The sequence below is a fragment of the Oculina patagonica genome, chromosome 1, assembly GCF_052425735.1.
Source record: "Oculina patagonica isolate OP01 chromosome 1, crgOcupat, whole genome shotgun sequence".
NCBI lineage: Eukaryota > Metazoa > Cnidaria > Anthozoa > Scleractinia > Oculinidae > Oculina > Oculina patagonica.
Genome location: NC_135758.1, coordinates 27,350,013 through 27,360,666, shown reverse-complemented (window position 1 = coordinate 27,360,666; position 10,654 = coordinate 27,350,013). Strand labels below are relative to the sequence as shown.

Below are 10,654 nucleotides of genomic sequence, written 5' to 3'. Positions count from 1 at the left end.
AAGGAAACATGGACCCCTGGGAGGCCTTCAGTTCGACTTCAGTTCTTCCTTTGGCATCAGTGCTTCTCAATTCAAAACTATGCTATTTAGAAAGCCAAATTACTTCTAATTTACCATTCAAGGCTCTTGTTATTGAAAATTGTCACTGAAGGAAATGGTAAGATGGAATCCACTTTGCGTCAGATCTTTTCCTAGTGACTTTTCAAATAGAGAATCACTTTCACAACTATCTAAACAGATGTAAGATAAGTTTTTAATTTTTTCTGTGACATCCTTCACATGTAAATAACAATCTCAACACATTTTAGTCGAAACAACTCCAACGTCCTCTTCAACGATGTTTGTTTCCCTTCCAAAATTCCTTCTGAATACTTACTTAGTTAAGCAGGGCATTCATTGCCATCTTTACTACTTACCGGGAAACATGAATTAAAACTAAGGGCAAACGCCCTATTACATTCCGCCTGAGCTAGAGCAAAATGGCCTCATTGTTGTCCTTCATTCTAAAATATTGAAAGAGGCAAACCTGTCCACTTCTTTCGTGAGACAGTAGTCACTTGGTGCAAAACATCCTTAAAATATGCTTTTTACAATTTACCCACAAAACCTACAATCACTGACAAAACTCGTTGGCACACCAACCCCTATCTCTTACAATGTTGGATAGTACAATGCGCCGGATTTCCTTGCGCAGTGTGTTTCAGTTTGTAAGCAAAAGTAGGCAGCAATTGGAGGCATTATTATTGCACGCAACATTGTAGATGTGGAGAGTGGGAATTACTGAATATTTTCTAGTATCGAGTGAGAAAAAAAAAACAATTAATTGCGCCAAAATTTTGTCTAAGATTGCAGGCCACTTCATCGATTTTTACACTAACAACAAACTATATGCCTAAATCACCGTTTTGTTATAACCCGCAACATGAACGCCGTTCTCTATTGGACGATGCTGTATGTCTTTTGCAAAACTCTCTTCTGCATGAATAATCACTTGATGACTGACCCAAGAGGAACAGTCAATTTTGTTTCCCCGAGATCCTTAATTTTCCCTTTGTCGGTAACAAACACAGGCCATGTTCTTCAGACTTAGCTGATTGCAAATGGATCCAGTCCAAACATTAGACCAAATAGGTCATTCGCACACGAGACCTGCTACCCGTACCGCATATCTGGTCTATAATTGGTCCCAAACGGATCGAGTCCGTGGTCGCTTTGTGTATCCCGTGCATAAGTAACTGGTAGAAACATGCCGTACAGTTCATTTGCTCACTTTGATCTGGCCTGTTCCCAGGTTCCAGGCGTTCGGTTGGGGGGGGGGGGGGCGGCACCGCAAAAAACGGCATCCCCTGCCAATTTTTCCACCCGCTGTTCTTCCCGCTAAACCCATTTTTTGCGGTGTACCCCAACTAACCGAACGCCTGAAACGGGCTAAGCTTTATCCGGTTGTGTACCGGTCCCGTATTAACAGAAGCTCATAAAACGAAAGTTCCTGTGAAAACAGAGCTAGTCCGGTCCGGTCCAGGACCGGATCCATTTGGGACCCTTTCTGTTTTCGTTTGAGCCAGTCATTTCAATCAACTCATACAAAGAGGTTTTGAACTTATATGGACCCACTTAAGACCTCACGTAGTCTTGACTTTTTAACACACCCGAATGCATAGGTTAGCGTTTTACAATTCTTCAAGCAAACAAATTATTCAATAAAATAAAACGATATATAACTGTGAAAAGGTTCACGCGTTTATTGTCAAATTTTTATTAATAAGAGGGCAGAAACATAACGAAATGAGTCCGCGAAGAGAAACATTTGCTTACTCGGACTTACAGCTCGTTAGTAAAAGTTGGAGGGCGTACTGCAGTTATCTTACAATTAATGTTAAATTCTCGTGAATTAATTGACAAATTTTTATCTTGCTTGCACGCTCCTCATCTAACCGCCTTGTCTGCTGTTATTAGGTCTGTACCGAATACATGTAACTACGACTATCCTGTTTCCATTTTATTATCTTAATTGCGACAAAAACTTGACGAACTGAAAGGACACACCTTGCGCTGTCAGCATGAGCAAAAATGATGGCTACCAATAGAGAGAATATAACCTGACCTTATTCGACCTTTAGCTATTAGTTTTAGGATGAAGTGTTGATCCGAATTCATACAAAAAATATGAACGACAACAAGCAAAAAGATACATCTAAGGTTATAAAAAATGCAAAGAGAGAACAAATGCAAATTTGTAACGGATATTAAATTCAATGTGGTTTCGCATGGTAGCGAATTCGTATGCGGGGCTAAGTCGTATTGGGAGAGATACGACTACGTTTGACGCAAAAAAAATCCCATATACTGACGTAGCACTAACGGAGCAACGGCTCTCTGTAGTGTGCGGCATCACTATGGAAGTTTTCTGTTCGACATCGATGAGCGCGAGACGATTATAATATCTCCAAAACTTCACCCGGAACCCCGTTGTAGGAATTAATTTGTCTATCTCAGGATTATATATACGAACTCCATTTCGTTTTCTTCAGCATGAAAGATATATAGTAGATACATTTGTTAAGTTAACTGATCAGCTACACATAAATAAAACCTTTCAAACCTCTGATTTTGTCTACGCGAAAACTATTAAACTACACTGATTTCAATCGTCAAATCAAAGCTTCTGTTTACCCCATTATCTGTGTATACATTGACTATAGCAAAAAAAACTTACAGGCACTAAAGGCCTTGTATGAAAAACTTTAATCGTTTTTGTTCAGGGTTTGTAGTTCAGCTTTTGTTTAATCTCCAACAGTCACGATATCACGCATTCCTTCTTTTTCTTTTTCGCATGATTTTTGTTTGTACCAGTAACTGCTGTATGCAAACCATGACTACTTGTTGAAGAATATGGACTTGTAATCGGCGTGTCATGACGAGTATATAATCCACTTGTATTGTAAGTACTCTGTCCCGACCTAAACACATTTGAGGAATATTCACTTCGTGCAACAGATACGCTTGGATTGGACGCTCTACCAAGAGAGCTTGTTGTTGGGTTTGCACTAGTCCACCCAGAACTAGAGGCAGCAGAGGCAGAATAACCACTTTGTGCGGCAGTAGCTCTTGGTGTGGACGCTATGCCAAGATTACTTGAGGTACTCGTCTGGTGCTGCAGAATTCCGTGCGGATACGTTTGAGAGCTTCCAGGCTTCGGCAAGGGGGCAGTTCTCGGTTGTGATAAGGCATGAGAAGCAGAAGTTGTTTGGGACACCGTAGAGCTACCACTACCAGCAGCAGACCCGCCTGCATTGGGCCCTGCGCCAACATTACTTGAGCTTCTTAGTGCAGTAGTTCCGCTCGGTGTGGACGCTGTACCAAGAGAACGTCTTGTCGGGTGTGCACTAGTCAATCCAGAAATGGAGGCAGCAGAGGCAGAATAACCACTTTGTGCAGAAGAAGCTCTCGGCGTGGACGCTTTGCCAAGATTATTTGAAGTACTCGTCTGGTGCTTCAGAACTCCGTGCGGATACGTTTGAGAGCTTCCAGGCTTCGGCAAGGGGGCATTTATCGGTTGTGGCGGTAAGACATGAGAAGCAGGAGTTGTTTGTGACACTGTAGAGCTACCAGTAGCAGACCCACCTGCATTGGGCCCTGTGCCAACATTACTTGAGCTTCTTGGTTGGTTCCCACTAGTGAGACCCAAACCAGACGTAGTTGACGAATTACCACTTTTAACAGCAGATCTGCTTGGGTTGGGCACTGTAGCATGTAGTTTACTCGATCTTCTGGGGAGGTGCGTTTGAGAGCTTGCAGGCGTCGGCAAGGGCATTGGTTTCGGTTGTGGTGAGCTATTAGAATAATCATTTGTTTGGAATACATACTTTATGATGTACTCTGGGTAGAACTGATCAGTATCAAAGACGACATAGATTGTTGGATTTGATTGGTTATCCACGCACGAGTCGTACAGATCACTTGCGGGATTTGAAGGATCCTTCTGTGGTGGCCTTCGATAGCTGGGTTGGCCTTTAGTATAAGAACCAACAAGGACTTTGGCCATGAACATGAATTGAGACAAGTCGACGTCGTTTCTCGTCGCATAGGCGTGGCTGTAAGAGGCATTGACTGCAAAGTAGCTTCCTTCACCAAACCTGGTCGCGTTCTTTCCGTGTAAACGCCAGTCAAAGTTTTGCTTACAGATGGCTTCCACGGTTCCTGGACTGGTTCCGTGAAACAATCTCTTCTCATTAACTTGCTGCTGATTACGCTGAGCGGCAGCCATCATATTCTCTTTTTTCCTTGAAAAATAAAAATAAATTCAAAAGTCAGTTCTTTTGCTTGTGTCAAGTCGATGTTAAGGCAAATTCTACTGACTAGTGTCAAAATAGCTTTAACCGCCAGTGCTTATCCCAGTTTCTGTAGCATGAATCAGCTAGGAGTGTTCCTACTACCCCTGGATGGGATGCTAGTCCATCGCAGGTTACCCTCAGCATTTCGTTGGGTTTCCCTAACAGTTCGTGGGCATCCATTTATACTGCTGGACCGAGATAAGCACTAACCGGAGGAAATGGTAATATTCCTCCGAACCCGTACAGATCTCTCTGGAATCCAAAGCCCTAATCAATTAAGCCCTAGTGCTTCGCACAAAGTTGACGGTCATGTATACAATTCTCCTACTCCCTGATGATGCCGTAGATCGGCGAGAGCTTGGATTTCAAACTATTTTAACATCATTTTATAGAAAGACAGTAGTACAAGGCCTCAGTTGAACTTTTAATATTTTTAATTCTCCTACTGTAAAAGTCTCGTGAAGCAAAGCGCGCCACTAATGTGATGCGACGACTGTAAATATTCGTCAGCGGAAGAACCTTCCGTCTCTCACACCAAGTTAACTGAAGCACGTTCTACCTGCACAGACTTGCATTCAAAGTGATATATAAAAGTGAATTAATCAGGTTTTACTCCTTCTAATCGTGTGTGGAAATGATGGCATATTTTAAGTACAAGAATACCATGTATGTCTGCTCTTATCTCGATCTTTTCATGTTTGTTCTTATCGTGCATGTTTAGCTCTAATTCATTTATTTTAACGACTGGTTATTGTTACCTGCAGTACTTCTCCCACATGAATGGGTTCTGCACACGCTCAATACTTTTGATCTTCGCCTGGTCATTCATTGTCTTTCGGAACAATTGCCCCACATCTTTAAATTCAGCTGAAGATGCGTCTAACCTAACGCGTGTATATTGTGCGCTGGGTCGCATTGAGGACCAATGGCTTGGAATACATGGGTTTGCGGTTCTTTTCTCTATTTCCCTTCTGACTGAACAATCGCCATAATCCCTTAAAAAACAAAAGGAGCTGTTGTGAGTCATTCTACGTATCCTCTTTTATATTAACCCCAGGACGTACAAGCAAATTCATACCCCCACCATCGTAGAAAGGGGGTGGAACCCCTCCCCGGAGTTTTCGTTACATTTATGCGCAGCGAAATTATTTTGCACTGAGTAAAAAACCCGTAGCTTACTCTACAATTTGATTTCTTTTTTGTTGGCTGTGACTTCATGTGACGTCACAAGAGCCGCCATCTTGGATCCGCCATCTTGGATTTCACCATTTCCTTAGAAAGTCAGAAAATACCGGAAATTGATGCAAAATCAAGCCAGAATACTTATGGAATGTAAAAATAAACAAATCGTACAATTCTGTTTTAAAAAACCTGACCTGCTTGTAATTATGACGTTGCCATGGCAACGTCAAATTTCATGGACACATGATTGACATATCAAAATTTCCGCAAGGGATGAATGAACAGCTCCTGAAAGTTTTTGAGCATTGTAGAGTAAATCCTCTTTTTTAAAATTTCGCAAAAAACCTTAAGGGGGGGGGGGGGGTTGGCATCCACCGCCCCCCTCCTCCTCCCCCCCCCCCCCGCTGCCTTGTACGTCCGAGGGTTAACTGCGATTTCATTTGTTTGTTAATGTTTTGACATGCACATGTACTAATCAAGGAGTTCCCATTCCCTAACGGTTTGATGAAGCTGAATCAATAACGAAATCTTGTATTACCCTTACCACTTCACATCGTCCATATCTTCATTGGATACATGTTTTTCGGGTCTTCTTTTCACTTGTCTCTTGGTTCCAAATTTCAAGTTGACTTGGTACATCTCTCTTGTGGAATCAAAGAACAAGTTGTACGCATGCTCTGAGGTTGTAAACTTGTATCTGGCTCTTGTAATGCCCCGGTCTAACATGTCTAGAAAGGCTTGCTCTAGCAGTTCTTGTAGGCCTCTTCCCTGTGGAAGAAAGTCCCTGTGTTACTAATTGTTAATAAACTTAGAACCACAGTCAAAGGCTACTTTCACTTTTGCTGCCAAAACATACTTTATTTTCTATGGGCATTAGTATTCATTACACCATCCCACTACTCACATGAGGCGGAATATATAAACACGAGCTTACCGAGTAGTCTTTGTCATACATACGCCATACTTTGCCATTATCTTTCCAATACCATTTCCAGTTGGTAAACACGTAGTCACATGGGTTCTTGACGTAAGCCACGGTGGACAGACGCCTTAATTTGCCCAGAAATGAAACACCACCACCATTTGGCTTCTGAAAAGTGATGTTCATGTTGTCCAGGTCGACATCAATTTCATATTTTTGGTCACGAGGCAGACTTCCCTCCCTGAAAATTATAACAAGGAAAAGGCGTTATTTCACGCTTAGAATATCTGAACTGACTGTTCAGTTGAATTCGTATTCCATATAGCTGGAATGCCCCTGTCTACAGAACCAGTATAAACTTGCCTTTCAAGATGAGAAACGTCAAGGGATTGGGCTGGCTTGAACTTCGATCGAGTCTCGGCATTCACATCACAGTACAACTTCTCTAATGTCAAGTTGTCCTTCTCACTGAAGCTTTTCCATTCATCAAAAATGGCAACTTTGTATTGCCAATGGTAAGGCATAGAACAGTGATGGTTTAAGCATCTTTTACCTTTGTTGCATTTGCCAATAAGGAAATGTGAGCAAATGGATGCTTTTGGCTTGTCCTGATGAATGTGGCCTGTTAATAGAAAAACATGAAAGTTGAGAACAGTGCACTTATACCGATCTACAGAACAATCTATAAACTTTTCTTAATAAAACTTAACTTCATACTACATTCGAATTGAAATTAATTAAATTAAAATGTCAATGGGTTATCGGTACAGCCCGTTGCTATTTAATATATGAAACCCACTGTAAAACTAAACCAAATGTTTACAAAAGTACTCAGATGAGCTTAGGAATCAGTGCACCCAGTTCTCAAGGAAGGGGTTATAAAACACGGTACTCACATTCTGTTTTGTCTTTTCCTGACAAACTATGCTTGTCGTCAAGAATCATCTCCAGCACGTCCTGTTTGCTGACGTTGTTCAACATAAGACGTTCAAGAACTTTCTGCGTTTGGTCAGTGTCCATGGCTGTTTCATGATCTAAGCCGCACTCATATTGACTACTGCAACATTTCCTTAGATAACCACAGCAGATATGAATCTTGGTACAAGACTTGCCTCGCTTGCAAGTGTCATTGTTGTATTCAACACAAATCTGAGGTGTTGACGAAAGAACGAGCCTTCGGAGTTGAAGGTCTGTAAACTGATCAAGCTTGATCCTCGTCAGCAACGCTTTGTCTCTCTCGTTGTGGAATTGGTGATTCAGTGGACATGTTACTCCACTGCTGCAGGAATCAGTGATATAATCTCTGCAAATGTGCAGGTATGTGCAGTCGTGTTTGTCGCACTTTCCGTTCTTATTGTAACCTAAGCAAAGACGTGCTCTTGCAGAGAAGGCATCGACTTGTGAGATCATCCCTTGGTCATTTTCTGTCATCAGAAAGCTACCTTTCGTTCTGCGGAACCAACCTTCAGCGCTTTTTGAACCATGTGGAAATAAATCTTCTCGTTCAGCAATCTCTGAAAAAGAGGCTGAGGAGCCGTACCCTTTGCACAAACATTCAAACACTTTCTGCTCGGTTGGAAAGCAAGGGGTCCAGACAGTCGCTGAGCTAGTCAGACTGGAAACTGTTTTGTTCCAGGGATCAGAAGGCTTTGTTTGGCCTGGTGAAGACTGTTTGGGCGAATCCTGAGCAGGTGCCGTTATCACGTTTGACTTCAAAGTCGTTGGTTTCAACACATTGTCAGTCTCTTTGCAAATAAGAAGCGTATTAAGTACGAAATGTAAGTTCCCATCTGTGCAGTTGAGGCCATAGTTCCTAAGTATGGCGCTTGTGTGTGGCGTCAACAACGCTTCTTCGTGTTTCAGGCCGCAATCTTTCGTATCCTGGCACCTCTTCTTTAGAAAATCCTTGCAAATGTGTACTAGTGAGCAATTTTCATCGTATTTGCATTCTCCATCATTATAATTCAGACATACTTGGGGCGTCGAGAGCTGTATAACCTTGCAAAGTTCTTCCTCTGTCAGGTCATCCAACTCGAGTTTGCAAAGGAACTTACGATCTCGGTCAAACTGAAAACTGTGGTTCCATTTGCATCTGCCTCCGAATTTGCAAACTCCCGCAATATATTCCCTGCAGACGTGAAAATACTCACAATCCTTTCTTGAACAACTAGTGAAAGAAGTGTAGTTGTAGCAAAACCCTGCTCTTCGACAAAACGCGTTGACTTCCAAGATGGTTCCATCTGCCATTTCGACAAGACGAAAACTCTCCTTCTTATTTCTAAACCACATTGCAATGTTCTCAGAATCTTCTGCAAACAAGTCTTTTCTTTTCGAAATGACTGCAAAGGGCACGGAACCGTTGTACTCCTTACTAATGCAGGCAAAGACAGCCTTCTTGGAAGGAGTTAATTTCTCATAGGCTTGCTCAGAACTGCGTGAACTCGAAACGGATGGCCGTCGTTCTTGCACCATACTTCTACGTTGTGAAGATGCCATATTACGAGACGCTGTTAACTCTTTACTTGTGTTATTTTTTGCAGGTAAACTACTGATAGAAGCTGGTTTTGGAACCTTTGGACCACTGTCTTCCTCACACACTAAGATAGTTTTCAGCACACTGTTGTGGCTGGTCTTTCCTAACCGATACTTTTCAAGCAACGACTTTGTGTGATGAGTATCAAAAGCCACTTTGTGTTGAAAACGGCAGGCATCTCCATTCTTGCAGGCATTCACAACAAAGTCCTTACAAATGTGAACTCGAGGGCACGTAGAGTCGTTGGTGCATTTATCTTTGTTGTAACTAATGCAAACTTGGGGAGACGATGACAGCATCAGTTTGCGTAGCTGTTCATTAGTCAACCAGTCCAGATCAAGTTTCTTAACAGTTTCCTGGTCCCTCTTGTTTCGAAATTTGTGACTTCTTGAGCATTTTTCTCCACGGCTACAAGACCCAGTTACGAACTTTCTACAAAGGTGGAAAGAAGAGCAATGTTCTTTTTTGCATTCACTAAGAAACACAAAGTCAAAACACAAGCGAAGCTTGGGGCAAAATGCAGTTACATCTTTGATGTTACCGTTTTCGTTCCGGGTGAACAGAAATTTGCCACTGTTTTCCTCAAGAAACAATGAAGCATCTTGAAGGTCATTTACATATTTCCGATTCTTTAGGACGGCCAAGGGCGCCGAACAGTTGAATTCTTTGCACAAGCATTCAAACAAATCTTTTGCTTTTTGGTCATTGTTGTCTCGCTTTTTAGCAGAGCTTGCCACCGAACTCAAAGTCACAGGTGGTTCTTGTTTGCTAACTGGCTTCTCAGGAACAGCTGGAGTCTGTGTGTTGCCTAATGAACTCGCACCTTGTTTCCCATTCACCATCACAGATGCTGTTTCCTGAGTAACTGCTCTGCCGCCTCCAAGGCACTTTCTTGTTTCAATGCATTTCTGATCGTTCAGAACCAAGATACTGCATCGCACAAAATCTTCGTTAATTATCTGATGCGGTGGTACCAAGTCGTATTGCTTGAGAATCTTAATGTTATGCGAATCAGAAAGGTTGTGCGATAGAATACACTTGCATGACGACCCTTGTACCACTTGTAAACAAACATGAAGATAGGGACATTTATCAGACTTACATTCATTTCTCAAATACAACTGACAAACCTGCGGTAGGCTCCAGGCCACAATGTTCCTTATAGTCCCGTTTGAATATTTTTCCAGTCCAAGTTCCTTCACCATCCGTTGGTTATCTTCGCTGAGGAAGTCATGAGAAAGTCCACACTTTCCATCGCAAATTCCTTCGATGAAACTTTGACAAATATGCCAGTATTTGCACTTGCCTTGCGCTCGTCTACAAGAACCTTTGACTGCATACTGGTGACAAATTTTCTTTCTCAAATCAACTCGAACACCGATGATTTCGTCATTTTGGTCTTTAACACAGACAAATCCAACTTCGGGTCCTTGTGTTTTCAACCACTCCTTGGCTTCAAGCTTCGTTTTTCTGCTACCTAAAGGCGACTTCGGCTTCAAAAGAACAGTCAGTTCGACAAATCCGCCACTACCACAAATATAATTGAAGAGTTTCGCAACCAAGACATCGTCCGCCAATGCAAAATTCTGTCCCTTTCGCAACTAATATTTTGTCCGGGAGGAAAGAGAATTTCGTACTTCACGGAAACGAGGTTGGTTTCCCAGAAAACGACAAACTTTTACG

At 42.1% G+C, this 10,654-nt stretch overlaps 1 protein-coding gene across 1 annotated transcript in view; it reads right to left on the bottom strand.

Moving 5' to 3' along the window:
- Positions 1-1,731: 1,731 nt before the first annotated feature.
- Positions 1,732-10,654, bottom strand: part of LOC144646153 (uncharacterized) — a 9,643-nt gene continuing 720 nt past the window's right edge. Inside the window, exons 2-7 of the mRNA XM_078505692.1 lie at positions 7,335-10,572; positions 6,798-7,060; positions 6,451-6,675; positions 6,061-6,284; positions 5,093-5,329; positions 1,732-4,283 (exon numbers count right to left, since the gene is read on the bottom strand). Coding sequence (XP_078361818.1) covers positions 2,798-4,283; positions 5,093-5,329; positions 6,061-6,284; positions 6,451-6,675; positions 6,798-7,060; positions 7,335-10,572 — 5,673 coding nt within the window. The 3' untranslated portion in view covers positions 1,732-2,797. The remainder of the gene's footprint in view (positions 4,284-5,092; positions 5,330-6,060; positions 6,285-6,450; positions 6,676-6,797; positions 7,061-7,334; positions 10,573-10,654) is intronic.